The 25,200-nt window shown below is 39.3% G+C and overlaps 1 protein-coding gene across 1 annotated transcript; it reads right to left on the minus strand.

Annotated features, from left to right (window-relative positions):
- Positions 1-146: 146 nt before the first annotated feature.
- On the minus strand, positions 147-22,202 carry LOC144213820 (BTB/POZ domain-containing protein 10-like). The gene is made up of 8 exons (XM_077742483.1): positions 21,752-22,202; positions 15,589-15,827; positions 11,893-12,205; positions 10,704-10,806; positions 9,165-9,285; positions 5,927-6,124; positions 3,059-3,169; positions 147-2,969 (listed from the first exon to the last, which is right to left on the minus strand). Exons 1-8 carry the CDS (start codon positions 21,877-21,879, stop codon positions 2,596-2,598), a joined length of 1,587 nt encoding a protein of 528 aa, XP_077598609.1. The 5' UTR covers positions 21,880-22,202; the 3' UTR covers positions 147-2,595.
- Between the last annotated feature and the right edge of the window lie 2,998 nt (positions 22,203-25,200).

Genomic DNA, 25,200 nt, shown 5'->3' on the forward strand with positions numbered 1-25,200 from the left:
TGTGCATCTCAGGTATGTTTTGTTTTGCTCTTTTTGGTTGATGTTTCTAATTTTGGATTCCCTGCTTTTTTGCCCTGTTTTTAGTTTCTTTAATCTATACACCCACAATACATGAGATGCCATGTCTCAAGAGAATCAAGTTAACATATCAAGATCAGTGTTTATTGACAAAAACATATTAATTGACATCAGCAAGTGCAATATTGTCAAACCAGGCAGTAAAGACCCTTCTGCTTGGTTAGGACTCAAATAATAGACCCTGCTCACTAGTGTAAAAAAAATAGCAGTGGTGTGGTTTCAGTCCAAGAACAGTGTAAAAAGTGACATCCAGTGGTCATATTCAACATGGATTAATGAAGAAAAGGAAAACAAATTTCAGTGACTCCAATTTTGCCACATTGCAATGACGTGCACAATATAATGGATTATTCCGTAATCGGAGGCTATTTTACGTCTCATCTCATTTTCTGAACCGCTTTATCCACACTAGGGTCACGGGGTGTGCTGGAGCCTATCCCAGCTGACTTTGGGCTAGAGGCGGGGGACACCCTGAATTGGTGGCCAGCCAATCGCAGGGCACAAGGAGAAAAACAACCATTCGTGCTCACACTCATACCTTGGGGCAATTTAGTCTCCAAACGGCCTACCATGCATGACTTTGGAATGTGGGAGGAAACCAGAGTACCTGTAGAAAACCCACTCAGGCCCAGGGAGAACATGCAAACTCAAGACAGGTGGACCAACCTGGATTTTAAGCCCAAGTCTCACACTGTGAGGCCGAAACGCTCCCCTTCTGTGCCACCAGGCCACCCCTTTTTACGTCCTAGCCTTCAAATTTAAAATGCAGTTTCAGATTAAATTTACTAGTCTTGAAAACTGATTTAAAGGAGGGTGGGGGGCTCATTCCTATTTCAGCCAATTATGGGTTGGTTGTTTTCTCAGGCAATCCTATGGCACAAGGAGACAGACAACCATTCACGCTCACACTCATATTTAGGGGAAATATAGAGTGTTCAATCGGCCTTTGTGGGATGTGAGACTAAACTGGAGTACCCAGAGAAAGCCAAAGCAACCCCAGGGAGAACATGCAAATTCCACATAGGAAGGTCGTAACCCACCTGCGATTGGACCCTCGATCTCAGAACTGTAAGGCTGACGTATTTAAACTTTGTTAGATTTTTTTTAACCAATACAAACAATTTACAAATAAAAAACAAGAAAGTATGCGGTTAGTTTTTGCCAGATACACCAAAAATTACACAATAAGGACTCAGTGACCCACAAATTGAGATGTAGTCAGTTTTCCAAAACCTACAGAAAATTACTCCAAATCAACGTAAACACCTAATTAATTTAAATTGGAATAGCTGGCAGTAAATGCTTATATTTGAGTGTGAATTACTTTTATTTGAATTTAAATTGGACCAATTTTTCGTCACAAATCAAGGGTGCGCGTCATACTCTAATAAATAAAGTAATCATATAAAAATGTTACAAATGATATGTAATACCAGCTAAATAAGACTGATAATTTCCCTTTTATTGATAAATATATAGCAGAAAAAAAGTCAAGTTCAACTTTCCAACTATTTTTAGGTAAAATGTCCTCCAGTTCTGGAATGACCCTCATATCCAATATGATTGTATAGTCGAACAAAACACACAGCGCTCCACTTCGGTCTAATAAATAAAAATAAAAAACTTTTAAATCCTGAGGCAAGGTGCTCCTTTTATGTGCTGTTTGTCCTCAATAAAAAGCTCTAGTGAAGTTGCAACGACAAGGCAAATTGGTTTCTTGCCAGAAAAGGGGGGGAGGGGACTTATGTTGCGCATGACCAAGGTCAGTCTGTAGTTTACTGTGCTTAAAAAAATGATTCACAGTGCCTCAAAGAATCATGTGACTTGCGTTGGATGTATACACCAAGTATTCTGTGATTTTTTTTTCTTCTTATGTCACAGAAGGTACTGCATTCTCAAAACCACTGGTCTAAACAGGATAAGGGGCTAAAAGTGGCACCAAGTGTGAGAAACTTGTTTTTTCTATTCATATATACTTAAAGTAGCAATTTGGAATAATTGCACTTCATTTATCAAATAAAAGGTAAGACAAGTATATAAACTTGTACCTGTACTGCAAGTACATCAATCCTTGTAACAGAGGGATGTGTATTTGAGTATACATTTACTACAGGTATCTGTACTTGTTTGTGCTTGTACTGCAATTACGTGTACTTGTACTTATTGGCCAGCAGACCGAAAATGCGACACAATTTCTCACAAAATTGCATTGTCTAATTTCTGATTGAAATGCAACATTAATATGAAAATGCACCTTGAATCTTCATTGTGAAGCATTTAGGCTAAAGGTGGAGGGAAGTTGTGCGTTTTCCCAAATTGTTATCCAGGAGTACCATTTTTGGCCACCAGTCTTACATATTGCTCTTTTAAATGGACCATAAACTGGGTAAGTACATATAAGTATTTTGAATAATTTTGGAACGCCCAAGTGTGATCTTATAGCCATCTCGTAAAGAGGCCAGGATCTCATGCAGAGGGCGAAGGAGGGTCCAGATCGGGCTCAAGGTGGTAAGATGTCTAAGTGTGCCGCGGGTCGCTCGGCGGCAGACTGTGAACAAAGAGGTCCAGCAAGTCTCGAAACTGCCGGGAAGCTTCGCCTTCGGCGGCTTGAAGCAACTGCGTCGGTCGGTGAGTCTGCTGGGGCACGTCCAGCTCGTCCACCTGCGGGCCCGACGGGCGCATGACCACCAACTGGTCTTGTGGGATGTCCGCGGCAGCAGCCGCTAGGTTGGTGTTAGACTTGGACTTGACACACTGGAAGTCTACATGGCGACTCTTGCCTTCCTCCTTCTCCCAAGACATACGGATGAAAGGGCGTTGGACGTAATTGTAGATAACCTCCGGACGACCTCCAGGACGTCGCTTCACCTTGTCTTTGTAGGTCGGGTAGCCTGCAGAGAAAGAAATCCAAAGAAATCAGATATATTTTCTTTAAGGTTAACTTATTTAAACTTGTTAAAACAATGCAATGTCTACATACCTTCTATTCCCAGTCGGATCTTCTTCAGTCCTCTGTCTTTCAACACCGACTTGGCCACGTCTCTGTTCTCAATGTATTTGAAAAAACGGTATAGTTTGGTGCTGTAGAGTACTGTTAATAGACAAAGACAATTGGTTTAGTGAAAGTCATCAAATCAGGACTCTCAAGGTCTGGTGAGTTGAGATAGTGGGGCTACATTCACTGGGGTCGAGAGTTCGATTGGATTTGTCCCACATCGCACAAACATGCGGGTTAGGCTGGTTGTACACTCTAAATTGCCCCCAAGTATGAGTGTGAACGTGAATGATTGTCTGTCTCTGTTACGTCAGTCAGCCTGGACACACACACACTATGTAGTAGGGTGTGTGGTTTCTTTTCATTTGAGGTACATGGAGCTGTGGCTCCACCCCTGTGACAAAGCCCTTCCCAGGCCAACACAGCTGTGACTACTTCCCCATCAATCAAGTTTCACTTCCTGTCCTTATTTATTTATTTATTATTCATTTGAACACCTGTCTGGGAGGGTGTTTTTTACTGTGTTTATTTGAGGGTGCCACTTTAATATCTTTTGATTTCCCTATGTTATCCCGTAGTCCAGGTTTTGGGTGGACTTTGTTGTATATAAAATATCACTGAAGGCTACTTGCATTGTTTGTCTGACTCATCCTTGACCGAACCCTTCTGCTGAGATAGTTGCGACTGCCTGGTATATCTTACCCCACGGGGAGTCGTAACAGTCTCCTTCTTCCCTGCGATTGGCTGACCACCGATTCAAGGTGTCCATAGTTGGCTGGGATCGGCTCCAGCACCCCATGCGAGCCATGGGAGGATAAGCAGTTCAGAAAATGAGTGAATTCACACTTGAATATTATAAGCTTGGTGTCCACAAGAGCAACAACAATAGCTTGAGTGGCACTTTGACAGGCTAGCATGTAAAAACTACATTACGTATTTGAGCCTTAATTTACAATATTAGTCAAATGTCTTACACATTTTCATTATGAAAACACATATAATATTGTTAGACTCACCTATAATTGCCAGGCCTCTTTAAAAAACTGTCATACACAAGATATGCTTTAACATAAAAAAAGACCGCAAACCGTTCAAATTAAAGGTGAAGCAAAATATTTGTGCATGTGACACCATGGCAATTTTGGCAGTACCTTATCTTGTTTGCATATAAATTAGTAAAACGTTTTCATAGCCATCAAGCTTAGTATTTAATAATTTTTTGAATAATAGGTTATGACTCAATTTTGCCCACTGCTAAAACCATTGTTCCTTTTCCAGTTTTTTCCACCCCCAGGAGTAATGGGTTCACTCGGGTTCAATTCATTTTCTATGGCACCACCGATGAGGAGAAACGACACGCAACATATAGTGCATGTACGTGTACGGGAATAAAGAGAATAGGAAAAGGTTGTATTGCGGTGACCTGTCACTACAACCAATCACCAACAGGTTTCTTTTTATCAACAAATCACCTGCGAGGACACTGGCTAATGTGTATAGCCACGTTCCATACTTTCCCAACAAAGAGGATTAGATCAGATAACTTTACTTATCCCGCATTTGGGAAATTTCACTTTTCACATCATTTTAGCAGTGTGCGACCAGCACATACTTAATTATACTTCTCGGCATGCTTTCCAAGATGAAAATAAAACAACAAAACAACGGTATGGAAAATTGTTGGTGTTCTTCATTGACTGGCATAGTTTTCGAGATAGGGTGGATCAAGGATCATTACTTTTAAAAATATTTTATATACTTCAAATTTAAAAATGCCCCAAAATCTTCTACCCTTGGGTAGTTTTGATTTAAAAAAAAACACCAGTTCCCTTGAAATGAATAGCTAATCAGAAGCAAGCGATGAGGCAGAGCGCAGTGTGTGTTGTGTCGCCTTGTGTGTTAAATTTCAACTCAATGGTGATAATGTTTGCATTTCGCCATCACATCGCCTCCTGGGTGTTTTGCCCACAAGTCTGTTGAATCATCTAGTACAGTGCTTCTCAAATAGTGAGGCACGCCCCCCGGTGCGATACCTGTGGGGGCGCGTGTAACCCTGGGGAACAGGATTTTATTTGGCCGTACTAGTATAAAGTGTACTTGCGCATCCACTACAGTAGCTGGCAGTGGCGCTCTCATTTATTTTTTATTTCAGGCATTGATGCACTTAAAATCTTTTCTGTTGCTGACTTAAAACAAGATTTAATAAAGTTATTCTTTGTAAGTTTGACTATATTTCTTTCTTTTTTTCCCTTTTCTTTAATGTTAATAAGGATAAAATGTTGTACTTATAACAATTTTATAAAATGATTTTATTTATAGTCACGGTGGGAAGTGGGGGGGGCGCGAATAGTTTTCTTCTTGCTAGGAGGGGCCTAACAGAAAATAATTGAGAAGCACTGATCTAGTACGACACTCCTATACCTAGGGACAATTTAGAGTATCCAATTAGCCTACCATGCATGCTTTTTGAATGTGGGAGGAAATCGGAGTACCCTGCGAAAACCCACACAGGCCCGGGGAGAACATGCCGACTCCACACAGGTGGACCGACCTGGATTTGAACCCAGGACCTGAGCTGTGGGGATGACGTGCTAACCACTCAAGCCGCCGGGCCATCCATAATATAAAACAAAAACATAAACTCATAGGGAATATAAATAATCTATAACAAATAGAAAAAAAATATAAAAGTAATAGGAAAGCGGAGTAAATATATTTACACACGTACGTAAACAGACTAAAGATAGACTGATTATCGGCACTGATTTTGGCAATTTGACTTATACTGACCGGCTTTCGGCCTTTCAATTTGGCACCCTTTGTTTGGTAATGATAATGAGGAAAAAGTCTCACTCTGAGAATACTCTTCTCCCATCTGTGGAGGGTACTCTTCATCCCAGTCGACTACGTCATCATCAGTAAGCACCACCACGTGACACTCCCTTTCTCCGCTGTGTGCGCTGGCCACCATCATAGGCAGCACCATCTCCTCCAGGTAACACTCAAACTGACGCCTGGCACCGTCATTGGACAGCTCATGCATCAGGGCACCTACAAGGACAATGCCAATGAGGAAGGTTAGAATCTAAATAGGCTTTCTTAAACAAATGGTTTGAAGTATCACGTGATCAGACATGTTTGACTGCCATTGATGGTGATATATGTCCAATCCATTTTGACTGGGAGGGTTTGCAGTGATCATTCGATGGCTGTGAGTGACATTAAGGCTAGAGGCAACAAAATAATCCAGGGGTATTACGCATCATGTCATTTTTAGGTAAGCAGAATCACGTAAACAAATTTTGGTTTTCCAATTTTATTTATTTATTTATTTTTTGAAAATGGACAAGCAAAAGTCACATCGTCAAACTGGGCTATGGCGCAACTCGTCAACACCTTGATAACAGCCCATTTCTTCTTTTCACTCGCATCGGGAATCTTTTTTGGGGCCCATGATGAAAAAGAAAGACTAAAGTTGCATAAAGAATATTGAGAAAAAGAAACCTCAAGACATAGGGTGTTAGAACTACGTCACAAAAAAGTATCGAAGGCACACAAAAAGCATCACAGAGATGCAAAACCCTCTTAACAAATGGAAGGGCAGCATGGTGTTATTGACAGCACTATGTGTATGTGTGAGTGTGTCAAGGATTTGCTTTTTTAGACCCATGCTGAGCTCCTTTGACTTTCCCATTGTAGCGTTTGTGGGCGTTTGCATCCAATGAGCCCTATTTAAATGCCCTCAGAGAAGTCACCAGCTGTAGTCACTCATAATCACTCAAAAGAAGTTAAGAGGCCATGCTATGAAGCTCATTTCACTGACAACTTTCTAAGTCACCAAATTTGCTAATTTGTGTTGCTGTATGTATATTTTTGACCCAGCAGGTTTGATCACTTTTTCTGTTAACCTATAATAAAGTCATAAAAGAATCAAATTTTATGAATGTTTTTTTTGTGACAAAGAAGAATCTGTTCCAAACACTCGAGAAAAATCAGAGTTGTAGAAATAACTGGAAAGAGAGCCATGACATTATGTTCTTCACAAGTGTATGTAAAGTTTTGACCACAACTGTATACAGTGTTCCCTCGCTTATCGCGGTGAACGGGGACCGGGACCCCCCGCAATAAGTGCATTTCCGCGAAGTATGCGGGCCCCTTCAAAAATGCTTAAAGAAACGTGTAACACGTGCACAAAAGCACCACCAAGCAAAAACATCATAGTAGTCCGTATGGAGGATCTTCTGCAGTTTTTTTGCACGTAAGAAACATCATTATTGGGAGTTGTGAACATTGTTTTTTTTGGGCGGTGAAGATGCGCCTGTAAACAGCCATGACGTCATCAATGCGATTCCTGAACTCTAACCATGTTATTGACCATTTCTTTGATGCAATTACTAATTCTTATTGAATATTTTGTTTCCACCTCTTGTAAAATGATGTAATTTATAATTTTAACTTAATATCTTTACATTTATTTATTTTTTTCCTGAAAAAAATTCGCGAAGCTCTGAGTCCGCGATAGCTGAAGCGCGAAGTAGCGAGGGAACACTGTATACAGTATTTGCGCACCTACAGGGCGAACGAACTTAAAAGTCTAAAATTTTCTCTAAAATGGTCGGTGCGCCCAAACGGTGAGTGCGTTTTGTCTGTGCACTAAACTCAATTTTTGTATGGCCCTGAGCGCTTGAGTGACTGGTTTTATTTCTTACCGGCACGCACCTTATTGCGATCAATCCAGCGGATGTTCACCCTAAAAATAACCTGCCCGCGCATTCCAAGCATTACGGTATCCCAGGGGAGTGGCAAGGCAATTGGACTTCCGTGTAACCCTCAAAGAGACGCTCAATACTCCAAGAAACATCATAATATAACTGCACAGGGGAAATGCCTGACATGAATGACAACAGAATGCTGGTGTGAACGCTTGTAAAATGGACTGAAGCCATGGATCAAACACAATTTAACAGCTTTGGTAATGGATGCCCATCATTGTAGATCGGACAGGCAGCGACGATTTGGAATGAATTGTCGATGCTTGTATAACAGTGAGGAGAATCAAAGGCTTGGGAGTGATGCATGTCACAATTTACAATGGATTGTGAATGACTGGGCTCAAGTGTCGGCCAGCACTGTTATACAAGCTTTCGCCAATGCTGGAATCAATTTCCCGGAATACACAACCCCTACTGACAGTGGAGCCTAACATGTTAAACGCCAAATTCTTTATATCAGAGTGTACCTTTGACCTAAATAAAGCATTATCAAACTCTGCTCGTGCTGTCTTTCAAAAAAACACACTATTGCCAAGCCTAACATACGCTTGCAGGTAGCATAACATACACTAGCGGACAGCACCCTTTCTGAAGTAGCGCCCAAAGTATTGACAAAAAAAAAAAGAAAATATACCTGAAAAACAGACTGCACCCTATCAAACGGTGCGTTTTATAGGTGTGAAATATATAATATATAATATATATATATATATATATATATATATTATATATTATATATATTATATATATTATATATTATATATATATATATATATATATATATACATATATATATATATATATATTTGTATATATATTTTTTTGTTAATAAGCATTTCCATCCAACACCCAACAAATGAAGATCAATCTAATACTGATAAATCAGAACCATTTCATAGTTATCTCAGAGAACTCTGAGAATCAGACAATGTGAGTTTGTGTTGTCCCGTGTTAAAACAAACTAAAGCGCTCCGCTAATCATGACCTAGCTAGGCCATCACCCCGAAACACACAGGAGAAGCAAAGGTTGCAAGTGGCCCCTCCCACACACTCAAGAACAAGCAGATATGATATTCAGACTGAAAATCACGCAAAACATGAAACCATGCATGACTGCAACAGGCCCATTTTATGTCAAAACTTGCAAGTTGCAACCTTTTAATGCAGTTGATGTAAGTGTCAAATTATTCATACGCTACGATTAACACTAAACAAAGTCAAAGCGGACTGCAGCGGCACTTACCGAAACCAGCACCACAGCAAAAGGCAAGTACTACATTGACGTGCAGCTTCACAGTCTGTACGGTGTGGGTACTTACTGAGGTCTCTGCACTTGATGGTGCTGCAGTTGAAGGAGATACACAGGTAGTCACATGCCTCCCTCAGCTCAGGAATGGAAATACCGTCAGGGCAGCGGATTATCCCCGATTTGTAGTAATCCTGCCAGTTTCAGCACCATGCAGCCAAGTGAAGCAGGAAGCGGGAGACGGGTGTTCATAAACAGACACACACAGAGGATGGTAAACAAAACGCCATTATTGATGCTGCTTCACTTGCCGAGGGAGGCAGATTGAGAGAAAGAGAGAGAGAGAATGTGTGTGGGAAAAAGAGGAGGGCAAGTGGAGTAGTGACGAACTTAAAAAATGTGTTGCGTCATTAGCAGTGAAAAGGGACTCTGAGGGTAGGGTGTGAGTAAGGATAAAGGGTGAGGAGGAGGAGGAGGAGGAGGCTGCTGTCGTCATAGTGCCTGGTCCACTTTCCCTGCCTTCAGCCTGTCTAAACGTGGCAGAGGAAACGCCCTCAACTACAAGCAACTGATCACTGATGCCACAAAATGTATTAGATATGCCTCAATCCATCGGCCTGATGGCATATTTGTTATGACTGGATTGTTGGTTGTTCTGAGTTACGTGTTATTGGTATGCGATAGAATTAGGAAATTTTAAAATTACCCAAACAAATTCCACCAATCAGAAAAATGTACTTTTATCAATTTCAAACACTATCAAGGCATGGTTAAATGAAATTAGTGTGAATAAATAGAGTAAAAATGTTAAGTGTCTTCCCTCGAAAATGCACTTCTGGTACTTTAATGATTGAGGACAATTTTTAGAGAAGATATATGTATTATAGGTGGCCCGGTGGAGCGAGTGATTAGCGTGTTGGCCTCACAGCTCTGGGGTCCTGGGTTCAGATCCAGGTCAAGTCCACCTGTGTGGAGTTTGCATGTTCTCCACGGGAATGCATGGGTTTTCTCCGGGTACTCCGGTTTCCTCCCACATTCCAAAAACATACACAGTAAGCTGATTGGAAACTCTAAATTGCCCCTAGTTAAGGGTGTCAGCGTGCATGGTTGAGCGTCACCAGTGGACGTTTGGCCGCTGGTCTTTTGGTTGCTGGTCTTTTGGTTGCTGGTCTTTTGGTTGCTGGTCTTTTGGTCGCCGTTGGTCGCCGTTGGTCGCCGTTGGTCGCCGGTCTTTTAGTCAACGTTAGGGTTGTCAAATGTACTTGGATATTAAACCCTAACCCTAACGGCGACCTAAAGACCAACGAGCGTCACCAATTCAGGGTGTCCCCCACCTCTGGCTCAGAGTCAGATGAGGATAAAGCGGTTCAGAAAATGAGATATGTATTATTAGTATTTTCTAAAATGGAGTTTAAATTCTCAGATTGGGTTCGGAACAGAGCTCTAAGCAAATTGCGTACTTAGCCAATCATTAAATCAAAGCAGAAGCAAAGAGAAACAGGAGCACAACCTAGATGGGATAAAGGGAAAAGGAAGAGTAGCGTGGCAAAAGAAAACAGAAGGGGGGAGAAATGAATCAAGACTACATGTGAAACTGAACTGCAGTTCTTACCAAAATGGCTCTAAAAACCGTGGAGCTGATACCATCAGCGACCTCAAACTCTCCTTTTTCATTGGGCCTAGTGAAATTGTTCTCCCGCCCCGAACCAAACATCCTGTAAACAGACGAGAAAGAAAAACTAAGCTTCTTTGACTACATGTAAAAAGTAGCAAAGGTTGGAAACTGCTTTTGAAGATTTGTTCAGCAGAATCATTCAAATGATATCTGACAAACACACCAGCCAGACAAAAGTAACATGTTTACACAAAAATAGGCTACAGAAAGCAAACTTATTTACGACAATTCAGTTATCTTTCATCCCGGTTATCTTCCCGAGAGTTGCGGAATTGCTGGAGCCACTTACATCTAATTATGGTCAGTAGTACACTGTAAATTTTCCAATTCAATATTCTGTTTTTGGTGTTTTTTCAGAGGGTTGGAACAAATTAATTTGTTTTCAATAGGAAACGTTCATTCGAGTTACAAAAACCTCGACATACGATCTCAGTCATGGAACGGATTACGATCGTATGTCGAGTTACCACTGTATGCTAAAAGTGCAACTATTACTGCATTCCTTTGTTTGTCCATCAATTTTCCAACATGACAACAGCCAATGCCATAGTAGCATTTCTTAACAAGGGCTTAAGAGTGATTCAGTGGCAAGCATGTCTCCTGGTCTGAACCCAATTGATCACCTGTAGGGAATTCTGAAGAGACAAGTGGAGCGGGACTCTCTCCAACAATCGGCAATTTAAAACATGAGATTTCTGAAGAACTGAAAAATGTAGATGTATCCCGTCAGAATCGTGCTATTCAATATCTCAGAAACCTGATGTCTTAAGTCATGGAGGTCATACAAAATACTAGCTACGGCATTTCATAACAGCAAAAAAGGCAAAGTTACACTCGGCACACAAACTCAGACAAAAAAAACCACACTTTCTTTGAAGAAACCATGGCACTGGGGACTAAATAGTGGATGAGGCACAGGTGCCTTAAAGTTGAAACATTGTTGTTCTCTAACATAGTAATGTAAAGACTTGTTAACAATTGTATACAGCGTTTTTACCAAACGTTGGCACGTACTAAAGTAAAAGTACATCGTATTTTTGTTGCATCCATTGTGCCAAAAATAGAAACAATATCCAAATAGATATATATGAAGTGAGAGACAAAGAGAAAACCTCTTAGTTTTTACCTGCCGAGCATGGTGTTGGGTTGAGCTGTAAAGATGGTCGGATCCACGACAAATCTTGTATTGTCAACAATAAGAGTCACTCGCTTTCCTGTTCGATGACTGCCACGGTGAACCTCTTTATTGCTCAGGTCATAAATATAGATATCACATGGTCCTTGGCCAGGGGTCTTGGGGAGATTGTCATCAACAGCAAAGGAGCGAGGTAGATGCCCCACAAACAGACCTCCTCCAGCATTTGTACAGGGAAGTGAACTCCTGGGTGGACGTGGACTGGAGGATCTGGAGGATGTACCGCCATCACCACGTTCTCGATCTGTGGAAAACAAGAGTATGTGTAGGTGTCTTTTATACCGATAATGAGGTAAAACAGATGCTATTAAAACAGTTGAGTGGAGACCTCGGTAGAAGAAGTTAGACCTCTTTGATAGCCAGAAATCTTGCCTGTTTGTAGATGACCAAATACCTTATTTTCCACTTTAATTTGGAAATAAATTCTTTAAAAATAAAACAATGTGATTTTCAGTTTTTTCCCCACATTCTGTTTCTCATGGTTGAGGTTTACCCATGTTGAGAATTACAGGCCTCTCTAATCTTTTCAAGTGGGAGAACATGCACAGTTAATTGGTGGTTGACTAAATACTTATTTGCCCCAGTGTACCTATACTTCAAATCTTCAGGTTACACATTTTTAATATGCAAATGAGTGACTCGAGACTCGTTTTGTGTTTTAGCTGCTTTTCTGTCTTTTTCTATTGCACTTTGGCAGTGGTGGTGCATTTTCTCGTAGCGCCTTCAACGAATCAATCCAACCCTCAAAAACTATTTTATGGATAAAACCTCGACTGTAGCTACAACTGCGACACATAAAAAATAATCAATATATCAATGCACAAAAATGGGCTAAAATCCAATTCCTATCCACATTTAATGATTAAATACAAATACTGGATCTTTTTAGACATTAGCAGAGGGGTGATTTTACCGCGAATGAACGTCAATGGCGTACAAACAAACATGGCCCGAAAATGGGGCAAAATCCATATTGAGAGGAAAAAAGTCGTAAATTAAGAGATTTAAGTAATTTTCCTGTTTTCACAGTATGTGAACCGGAAGTTGTTTGGATTTGCGTAATATAGGGAGAAATATAAAAAAATTAAAAATGTTTTTCCATTCCAATATCCTGTTTTTTTGTGGGTTTTTTTTTACAGGGTGGGAACAAGTTTATTTGTTTTGATTTGAGATACGAGTAAATTGACATATGAGCTTGGTCCTAGAATGCATTAAGCTTATATCGCAAGGTATTATTGTACTCAGAGAAAATAGTTCTTCTCTGCTTGATATAAAAAAAAATTTAAAAAATGGAAGTTTTAGTCAAAATTTGTCCACAACAGTCCAGACCTTGAAGGGCATCCCCCTTTCAGCGAGGTACATCTTTGCGTTCGTGATTAAACAGTTTAAGAGCCAGTTCTTTGTGAGGGCTTCTGTGATCCAGGCTTTAAGGCTGCTCATCCAGTAGACAGCCTGCAAGACTTTTTTTTCTAGTTTTGTAAAGCATGAGGTCAATCGAACTTGTAGATTAAGGTAAGCTTTACAATGAAGGCAGAAGCATTCCCACGCATGATGATCCACACTTTCAGTTCATCTTTGCATAAGAATGTCCGGGAAGGCATCCTCTTCCGAAAAAGGCCAGTCTCATCCATGATAAAAACTTTGTCCGGAAGATAACCTCTTGAATGATGTGTTATGTTCCTCAACGTACCATTTCGCTGCCTCTTCGTCAGGCGAGGTGGTCATAACTTTTCTTAAACTTTTCAAATCAGCCCTTGCCTGCAATAAAACCACAACCCTCACCTGTAGCACTGGAAATGGCCTGGGTTCATCTTCATTGTCTGTGAAATATATTTGTATTCTTATATTTAGTCTTGCACCCTTTTCACTATGATGTATTGAAAGTTACTAGAATAGAATTTAACTTACACCTATTGGTTAAAATGTGCACTACACCTTTTGCACTCCACCTCCTTCATTTGTATTAACGCCTGCCATTTTTATGACTTGTCTTATCTCTAATAAAACCACCGTTGAAGCAGCTTTTCGGCGGGAGATAGCTTAGAGGAGCTTGGAGAGTAGTCACACTCTCGGGCCTCAGGATGGTCCACTCCCCCGCCTCTGCAGACGCGGCCTTCAACTTTCATTCCATCTGCCTCAGTGTGTGTTCCTGTGTTCGAGTTTATTTAAGTGTTGGCCGGTAGCCCCAACATTGTCTATGTCAGGAGCCAAGCTATTGTAAAAGGTCTTGGCTTTGATTCTAATCATGTTGGAATCCACATGAATCTTTTCCCTCCTTTCCAAGATCCAGATCGATAGGGCATGCTCCATCTCAACAGTGATTTTATTCCTTTTGGTTACCATTTGCTTGGTGTCCTTGGAAAGGGATAACGTTACCATCGTCCAAATGTTCTCTTGGTCCTTCTAGATGTAACGCACAGTAGATTCATTTGTGATGCCTAAGATGATGCGGGACGTTTACGCGGCATTTTTGACGGCTTTTCAAAATCCAAACAATGCTGGAATAGGCTCAGCATAGTCTTTGTGTGCGTGATGCAAAAGAGGGAATGGCAACATGACGTGCTTGTTTGCTGTTTGGATTATTGGGCACGTCATTCTTCTAAGGTTAAATTTTGCTTCTTGTTCTGCGCCGAATGCCACCCATTTTACCGTCAAAGAAGAAGCAGTGACCTGACTTCTATCATTTTTTATCTCTTCTATACTTAATATAAAAAACATGATGTACTGAAACCCCAAAGTGGTGAAGGATCACAGCAGATACTGCAACATGCTACATAGCTACCAAATTATAATGACAATCAGTTGACGAATCACGGAAGAGTACGAATCCAAAGTTAGTGTCTACAAGTAGAAGAATTACTAATTGACTGGCGACTTCATAGGCCTTTAATTTGTAAACGATCCATTGTTTTGACTGCTGTCACTTATTTGTGCATTTACTATTTGAATGTATTTATTTGAAATTGGTTGTGGATTTTTTTTTTTATTTGGAAGTTATTATTCTAATGGATAATTTGTTTTGATCCTTTTCTATGGATACATAACTGGCCATCAGTGTCTTCATCTCTTCACTGTTCTGTATGGCTCACTGGGTTAGGTGGGGTTAAATGCGTGATGCCTCCTTCCAACTATGCTGCCAAAGAACACGAGTTGTCTGGCATGATTTACCTCTGAAGTACAGTACAGTGTTCCCTCGCTTATCGCGGTTATTGGGGACCGGGACCACCCGCGATAAGTGAATTTCCGCGAAATAGGGATTCCCCTTCAAAAATGCTTAAAATAAATTTAATTCCAATTTTTTTTAAATTAAAAAAAACAACAAAAAAAAACAATCCCCACCCTGTATACAGTACACCGTATAGAATACGGGTAGAGAGTGAAATTCATGTTGTAACAAAAAAAAACCCTGTAAAATATGTTGTTTCAATGTAATATTTGTATTTATTTATTTTTTCTCCAAAAAAAATCTGCGAAGCTCTGAGTCCGCGACAGCTGAACCGCGAAGTAGCGAGGGAGCATTGTATATCAACTATGTTCCCTCTACAGTCACAGTAAAGTTATTACAGTTAGAGTGTAAATACAAAAGAGTATGGCTGATAGAAATGTACTTTTTTCTGGGTTCCTCACCATGATGTCGAGTAGGGGATGTTACATTTCGGATGCATGGTGTCAGCTGACTCTCTCCTCTCTCGTGAGACGAATCACGTGAACGGTCACTGGAGCGCCGTCGCTGGTCCCAGTAATATTCGTTTCCTCCTTTCACTATACTGCTGGCATCAACAGCAGAATCCTCCTCATGCAGACTCATTGTCTCAGTCCACCTCTGCGGTTGCTGGTCACAGTCCACCACTGACACACCACACTGCCTATGATTAAGAATGCCACACAAACATATTAAAGACAACAGTGATAAAGTAAATGATCATAATGTAGAATGCAATTTGTTGTAGTAATTGAATCATATACTTAAAGTTTTGTTTCAAAGAAGGACTTAAGTCACAATTACAAAGTGAAACGTTAACAAATGTAAATTGTACCATAGTAATAAAATATTGTATACTGTATAGCCAATATGATACTCATAATTGGTATCAGTGCCTGATGCAGCTATTCTGGGAGTATCGGACTGTATTGGATTTGGTCATAAGATTCGAATTCAGAAGTCACGTGTGTTTTCAGTCCCATCTTGCTTTTCAGCTGCTGTAAATTAAACCACCAAGCAAATATATCCGCTGAGTGGGAATTCTAAATATAGTAACAGAGCATCATGAAATATTTGTAAACAGAGCATTTTCTGGGGAGCTAAAAGGAGGGCTCAGTTCAATACAAAATACACAGATTTGTTTGCTGAATACATTATTTTACTAGTGTAAAACTATCTACAAAACAACTTGGACAAAATCGGATCCTAAGTCAGAAAATTTGACATCCCTGTTAAATAGAAGACACAATATAAATTACATACACAAATATACTGTGGCACTCGGAAGCATTATGTAAAACAATAATTGTGAATATTTTTGTTGTGATTTCCTTGTGCTTATGACTTTAACTAAATGTAAAAAAATATACTTAACTTTTGTGTCCCACCTTCTTATTATTTGTAACTATATTGGTCCTTTCATGTCTGAGAATGCTCCAAGAAGAGATTTTGTGCTAAAGAAGTCAATCATACAAGCTTGGATGAATCGCATGAGATCTGGGCAAGAACGACATTTGACTTGCTTTGATGTATGTCAATGAAGACCATATGCCATTGGAGGGCAGGTAATAGGCTAAGGGCACTCGAACATTGGTTACTCTGCTAAAGCCTGAGCGTTTTAAATCAATTGAAGGAAAAATCTAATTGCGATGGGCGGATACCGCCACGTTGTATGTACACGATCAACAAATTACAACTAACATATTTTCTCAGATATAAGCCGCCCCGTGTATAAGGCATACCCTAAAATTTGCCTTAAAAATCATTGAATTTGACAATCCAAGAAGACACCCCCTGATTCACTATTTTCACCTCCATATTCCTGGTTTTATTAGGGAGTACAAATCTGTTACTTTGAAGGAAAAATCTTATGAATAAACATTGAACGTAGTATTTCCGAGATACTGTATGAATCCAAAGGACCGTCTGCTGGATTGCATATTATTTGGGTCAATATCATAAAGAACTTAATATGCCTATCTTTATAAATGCAAAATATCAAATTATTCAATTTGAAAAAAGTAATAAGTATACTTTGATGAGAACCTGGTACGTTTTTAATGACATAAATTACAATTGTTTTACCAAAAGTTGAATATGTTTTGGTGGCATTACTGCATCTAATGTCGTAATACCTCGATTATTTCGATAGTTTATAAAAATCAAATAGTTGTCACTTTGTAACAAGAAATAAGAAAAAAAGTTATAAGTGGAATTTTGTTGTGTTTCATAATCACTAATGTACAACTAAACCTTCAAAATATTTTTTCTGTGTTCCGAAAGGGTATTGCCTGCATCTGTACAGTGTGTCTGTAGCGGTCTACTTTTCACCAACTCTGATGGTTCAATAACAGCATGAGATACACATTACACAGGTATTGAGGCTGATGTTTTAATGATCGACCACATAACCTTCTCCATAACCATCAGTATGTACAGACATGGTAAACGCTACGAACACAACTATCAAGGCTGCTTGCATCTGGCCAGTCAGAGCACGATTAATTATGGTAAGATGGCGACGCCCTGAGCGAGCAGTGACAGGCACAAGTGAGTTTTTTTCATGTTTTATGCAAGATACATTTTTTTCTGTAAGTTCAAGATGTGTTATAGATGCAGTTATAGATGTGAAAATACATTTTACATCTGTTCATCTTTTCTCTATTTTGAAATAAATTACTGTATTGGCCGTATTGTCTTGCATTATGGCGTTTCGACTTTGTCACCTTGCAGTTTTGTGCATGTCAAGTCTAATTTATGCACACATGAGCCTTTCTCTGGATTCAGTCATCATTTTTTTAGCGACAAATGCGGCTTACATGCGAGAAAATACGGTAATTTTGAGATGCTGTTTTTTGAGAATTTTTTGCGAGTTGGGCCCCTCGGCTCTTAATTATTATGTTACACATGAATGATAATCATGTGGTGAGATAGAGAATCTTCTTGAAGGAATTTGTAAGAGTAGAAAAAGAAAAAGATATGTGGAAAAAGCAAGTAAGATAAAAAACTTCAAAATGTCCTTGTGTGAACTCCATGGCAATGGAACACAAAAAGTAGACACCACTGACTTGTTCATAATTTAGAAATCCAAATAACAGGCTGTTTGTTTAATATATTATCAGGTTTCAATCATAAATAATTTCCATATCCATGACAACATAACAATTTTCTGCCTTTAACCATGTAGAAAATGTAAGTTATTGAAACTCGTTGATTTTTTATGTGCAGTGGTAAAAATCTGATTAAGGGGTACCATCACAGAGTCCAAAATCCACTGTGAACATGTTTAACTTATTTTCTTGATAACATTGGCTGAGCTCCTGCTCTAATTGGACAGGAACCATCTGGCCTGTCATAATATGCCACAGACTTCAGTACTGTTTAATTTCTCTTCTAAATTCAATACAGAACTGAATGTAAATGTGAAAACGAAATATACAAGTTATTGCATTTTAGACCTCAATTATAAGTACATGCCTGTCAACGTGTACGTTTTACCCGTATCTTACAAGTTTTTTGATCATTTCAAATTGTATACGCCATGTATCAACCTTGTAATGGGGAAAAAGATGTTTATAAAAAAAAGTACATTTTTTGTAAAACCGATTTTGTCTTCCCATCATCATCGTCGATTGCTAATGTTGTCATGCTTTGAGCATGTATTTACCATATTTTCATGACTATAAGGCGCACTTAAAAGTCTTAAATTTTCTCCAAAATAGACAGTGCCTTATAATCTAGTGCGCTAAATATGCAGATGCCATCTTAGTTTACAAAATCTTCCATCATATAGCTCCTCCCCCACTGCAAGATTTTATACAAAAAAATCCAAAACATCAACAATGGCTGGCTCTAGTGGTGACAGTGTAGTGAGTGCTTCATACCTGAGAGTCAATAGCAATTACAGTGTTCCCTCGCTTATCGCGGTTAATGGGGACCGGGACCCCCCGCAATAAGTGCATTTCCGCGAAGTAGGGGTGCCCCTTCAAAAATGCTTAAAGAAACGTCTATCTAACACGTGCACAAAAGCACCACCAAGCAAAAACATCATAGTAGTCCGTATGGAGGATCTTCTGCCGTTTTTTTGCACGTAAGAAACATCGTTATTGAGAGTTGTGAACATTGTTTTTTTGGGCGGTGAAGATGCGCCTGTATACAGCCATGACGTCATCAATGCGATTCCTGAACTCTCACCATGTTATTGACCATTTCTTTGATGCAATTACTAATTCTTATTGAATACTTTGTTTCCACCTCTTGTAAAATGATGTAATTTATAATTTTAACTTAATATCTTTAAATTTTTTATTTATTTTTGCCTGAAAAAAATCTGCGAAGCTCTGAGTCCGCGATAGCTGAAGCGCAAAGTAGCGAGGGAACACTGTACTGTATTTTCACGACTATAAGTCTTAAATTTTCTCCAAAATAGACAGTGCGCCTTATAATACAGTGCACCTCATAATACAGTGCGCCTTATATATGGAAAAAATGTCATTCGTTGAGGGTGCGCCTTATAATGCGGTGCGCCTTATAGTCGTGAAAATATGGTACCTTGAGGTACGAGAATTTTTTTTATATGCAAGCATACATGCAGGTGTGGCCAACACGAGAGGCTGCTTTTGAGAAGAACAAGGGCGCTGTCGCAATTCCCTCATGGTTTTTTTTCCCCGTTAGTCAGTGCAGAATGGCGGAGCTAGCTCACAAAAACAAGAGGAGTATACAACTTCTTGTTGGCAAGTGGCTGTGTGTTATTCTATTGTGAGGACATTTTTGTGCATCATTTTTGGAATATTTTGAAGGGATGACAAAAGCAAACAACCCTCGATAAATTGCAGGTAAAAGTCAGGGTGGAGGCGGGACAAATGGCGCCAACCCGGGAAAAGGAAGAAAAATGTGAAACAAAATTAAGTTAAGTTTAGTGTAAAGTTAGATTAAACTTATTTTTGAGTGTCTGTATTGTAATCCAAGTTCATTTAAATTTGTTTATGTTATGTTATGAGCATGTTGCCGTGCAAAATGTCTCTCTTGCTTTCACTCTCCCCTTCGCGAAATCCGTCTAATTTTAGTACTATTAAACATCATAACCACTAGTTAGTTACTCTGTTAATAGATGGCGAATGAGAACATATAAAAATGTTTTTCCAATCCAATGTCCTGTTTTTGGTGTTTTTTCAGAAGTTTGGAACAAATTAAATTGTTTTAAGTTCATGTCTATGGCAAACGTGGATTTGAGATAAGACAAAATCGACATACGAGCTCAGTTGCAGAATTAATTCAGCTCGTATCTCAAGGTACCACTGTATCTTAAAAAAATGTCTCGTATCCCAAGGCAAATTATTGCTCGTAATTTTACCCATATCTCAAATTCCTCGTATGTCGAGGCACTCTATTGTATAGGGGTTACTGTATAAATTTATAGTATCTTGGAGATGAGAACTAGATAGATGTGTCAAATTCTGACTGAAGGAGCAGGTGACTCAGCTCATTTCAAAATCCAAGACAATGCAGTCCATTATACTGCAAAGTATCCCAACTAATGTTGGACATTTGATGGAAATTCTCAAAAATACACATTTTTTTGGTACACAAGAAAGCAAGGTTACGAACAGTAACATGTTTGTCATATAAAATACATATAGTATGTAAAACTCTTATTGGGGTAAATTGTGCTGACATAATACATGAGATATAAGGGAGATAGGTAAGAATAATAATTGTGTTTAAAAGAATGAATACTTTTCATCACAGCTGCAATGTCCTTGAAGAAAAGGGTCAGAGCAGTACATTACAGTATAAAGACTCAATAACCTCCTGTGCCATAAAAAGAGGAGAAAATGCACTCGCTTTGCTTGTCCATATATTCAAGTGTATTCTTAGAAGTGATTCTGATCACTGACTGAAATTGGATAATAAAAAGAAAAGCAGACAAACTGGCAGACAGCCATTCAGTCAGACCCGCTCGGGGAGGGGAACAAAGGAACTGAGGCTTCTGCATAAATATATCCTACATGAAAAGATGCACGTATAGATAAATCTTCACAAAAAAAGCTTTTACTCATAAGTGCAGGTGCCTCTCTAATAGAGAGCAGTAGATATTTGTGCCTTTTATGACAATTTAACATCATCCTTACTAGGTCCATGCCTCCAAAACCACGTGGGTGTGTAGATGTAAAAGCATCACTATACCAAAGAGAAATTTAACTTGATCATAATACCGGCTGTCATGACTATCTATTAAAAGTAAGAAGTAAAAGACTCAGGAGGTGAGGGCACCATTAATAATTTAGAGGTTGCTGACACAGACCCACAGCCAAAAGCGATTTGAGCACCAGCGTTTAAGAGGGATATGCACAACAGAACATCATTTACAACAGTCAACCCAAATGTAAAATTTTGAAAAATCATATTTTAAATGGAAAGAATGTTAGCGTTTTCATCAATGACGATTATTGTAAGAAGAAAGTCAGATTGGGTAGTGTAGTCAGTGCCTTAATAGGAGCACCGTAATACAAGGGTAGTGGGGTGGGAGGGAAATGCAGAATCTTAGCCAAGTGTGAGCATGATGGAAAAGAACTCGATCCAACTTACCGGTGTCTATAAGCGGGCCATGTGTAGACAAAACAGCAAGGGATGAGACATGGGACGACAGCGGCACATAAGCCTCGCGCTGCTCCGAACAAAGCGGGCTTGCCGTCAGTTTCAGCATCCTCGCTCATTACTTTCCAACTTCGTCGGCATCGTTTCACAAACTACACTTACAGCGGTCCTCCCAAACCTTCCTAGTTGTCTCCGTAAAATATATGGATGGAGCGTTTCAAAGCCTGCGAAGGACTGTAATCAAGCCAGCGGACGTTCACGTTTTCGTGGTCAAAAGAGCAGACGCTCAAAATAGCCTGCCCGCTTAGTCCAGGCATTACGGCAATTTCATTAAGAACAGAAGAGTTGTGACTTCCGTGTGTTCGTAGCGATTTTGAACCCTCAAAATTACTCTGAACAGTCAAAAAACAGCATCGCATAGCTCATAATTTCAAATTGAAATAATGTAGCTCGATTCAATAATACAACACTTCGCTCAACAAGTACCGTATTATGTGAATCCCCCTGAATGTTTTTATACTGTAACTGTAAATAAAGATTTTTCCATAATTTTAAGCCAAGGTGTTTCAACCCTAGTACAGTTCCATGACTACTCACATACTCGAAATTATGCAATTTCACAGTTTACATTTTTAAAAAGGCAGCCGGCTGATGCTAGTGGTTAGTGGAGCGGTCTCGCAGCTCTCTGGGTCCTGGGTTCAAATCCAGGTCATGTACATCTGTTCTCCCTGGGCCTGTGTGGGTTTTCTCCGGGTACTCCAGGTGACCTTCCACATTCCAAAGACAAGCATGGTAGTAGAGCTCTCTCACACTACACAAAATTATGCAATTCTAGTTTAAATTTGGGAAAAAAATGGAATTAAAAGTTGCTGCATGCATAATTTGTTTAAGGTTGCAGGTCCCATTTTTTGTGGTACTGTAAATCAAGATTTTTTCATAATTTCTAGGCAAGATGGGCCAATCATAGTAGTAGACCTCTCTAACTGGTAAAATACTAAAAAAAATGGAATTTCACAGTTAAAAAAATTAGAGGAAATTCATATTAAAATTGCTACATGTATACATTATCATAGTTGCTTTTCTATTTTTTGGTATTGTAAATAGATTTGTTTTCATAATTTCAAGGAAAGGCTGGTAAAACCCAGTAAAACTTCACATTAAAAAAAATCCAAATTTTAGTTATACTTAACGACACTAGTAGTTAATATTCTTTCAATAAACACACGTGGACATACTAGCCTTTTTACTCTTAAAGCTTGGCCAAGTCGTCTTGGTATGAACTACAATACACATTACTATAGTAGTTAGGGTTTGTTGTGGTTGCCGATCTGACATCTCACGAGACATCACGAGAGAACATTGACTTTAAAAGTTTTCATAGTCTCAAACCAGAACGGTGGTTATCAGTTGGCGGCCATTTTACAACAGTACCATTCCGTGCTACATAACTTTAGCGCTGTAAACTTCGCACCTAGAGACACTCGTAAGTAGAGGTATGACTAGTTATATAGTTTGCAGTGGAAAGCGAATATAACAAAAAATAAAAAAATAAAAATATTTTAAACAATTAAAATTATAAAAATATTTTAAAAATTAAATTAATAAACATATTTTAAAAAAATAAAAATATATTGCCCCCCCCCACACCCCCTCTCTCTCTCTCCAAATGAAATAATCACAAATGCAAGAATTTGGTTATTGTAAAAAATATATAATTTTAATGAGGTTATATTAATGACATTATTGTCCCACCAAATCTTAATTTTTCATTTTGCAAATAAATAAATACAAAATAAACAGAATAAAGTGCCTACTCAAGTCATTGCTCTGTATGCATTGTATGCATTAGTCGTTTCTTAAATACGAGTTTAATAAATACAACTACAAGTAATATGGGAAGATAAATGCATAAAACTTACAGTAGTGTGTAGAAATGAGACCAATGAGGAACAGGATAACAATATGACAACATAAACCCAGGAATTGTTGCAGTAGTTGGTTTGATTGTCTTGTGTCGAGGTAACTCTCAGGCTCACGTGTATTTGGAGTTGAGCAGCTTCTCAAATATTTTCAAGGCTTCCTGGAGCTCCTCTGTTGTCATGCCGGCGAATTCGGGCAGGTCGTCCGGAATCCATCTCATGCTCGGCCGGCCCACCTCCCATCGGCTGTGACCCGGGGTAGTGAGGATGCCCTGGAGCCTCAACTGCAACCAGTCCCGGCGCTCCTGCACTTGTTTGTGCTCCCCGAGGTTGTGCATGAGCTGGACTTCGCTCACTGTTCTTTTCCTAGATAGCATGTATTTTGTCTTAGTTGTACCAATGTGAAAACCATGCCCAATTTCCTGTGAATGTTAAATAAATTTGTACGCAGCGGTGTTACCTGAGGAAACGCCCTTCGGTGAGAACAGAGAGGTTCAAAATGCACAGAGATATGAAGAGGACCTGACGTAGAAATCTTTTCATGATTAACTTGATAACCTATTTAAATAAAACAGAGATGTGTAGGCCTACAATACATTTGGTTTTCCTAAACAGAATGAGTTTAACATACCTGCCGTGGGCTTTATCCTGAGTAATTAATATATTAAACCAGTACAATAATAGTTCAATTCTACTTTGGTTAATAGTGGCTATCTGTGATAACAAGAGCTCTGGACTGGAGTTCCTTTTATAGCCAGTTGGTCCAGCCATTGATGACTTAGCGTCGTTAGTAATGATGTCACACCACTCACTGGTGGCGGCAGCAAAGGAATGGCAACACCTCCTCCTTGCTGTGGGCTTTGACCGTTCTCATACCGATCCAAAATACCCACACGCACCAAAGACACAAACTTTTAGCACCAAAAATTCCAAGCTTTACAGCAATGCATGCTTTTCACAGGCCAGCACCATCCACCTCATCCTTCTATTGATATTGTAAAAACATTTGAACTGTTTTCCACACTGCGATAATGCATTATCTATACAGTTTTATTTGCCAAAAATAGCTTAAAAAATCTTCAACCTCAATATTCAAGAGTAATTATTTTCTATGACGTGGACTTGCCATTTCAATTTGTTCACATCTGACGCCCTTTGTCTGACTCTTAACCTTCCACACAACAATAGTTCCCACATTCGGATGGATTTATGACTGTCTTTGACCATTAGCAAGTTTCCTTGGTTACATTGGATCTTTACCCAAGAATTAGCATTGTTTAAATAGTTTGCCTACAGAAAAGGAGCTTTCACACTGATTTGACGTCAGAGAAAAAGTTCTGAATGAAAGAGTATGTAGAGGTTTGCTGGTGGCGTCAGTGGGTATCCCGTAGATCGTCACGCTCATTATTATTGCTGATGAGTGTATGTATCCGCACGGCTTTTAGTAACAAAGTCATTTTTGATTCATTATATGGTCGTCATGTTTCAGATTTTAATCATTTGAGTTCAAATAGCTTATTT

Source organism: Stigmatopora nigra, chromosome 2 (genome assembly GCF_051989575.1).
Source record: "Stigmatopora nigra isolate UIUO_SnigA chromosome 2, RoL_Snig_1.1, whole genome shotgun sequence".
Taxonomy (NCBI): domain Eukaryota; kingdom Metazoa; phylum Chordata; class Actinopteri; order Syngnathiformes; family Syngnathidae; genus Stigmatopora; species Stigmatopora nigra.

Excerpts from the sequence above, each read along its gene's own strand:
- LOC144213820 (XM_077742483.1), bottom strand. The coding sequence starts at position 21,879 with ATGAGCGAGGATGCTGAAACTGACGGCAAGCCCGCTTTGTTCGGAGCA. Across the intron at positions 9,286-10,703 it reads CGGTTTTTAGAGCCATTTTG|GATTACTACAAATCGGGGAT; the intron begins GTAAGAACTGCA and ends TGAAACTGGCAG. Across the intron at positions 6,125-9,164 it reads CATCAAGTGCAGAGACCTCA|GTGCCCTGATGCATGAGCTG; the intron begins GTAAGTACCCAC and ends TTGTCCTTGTAG.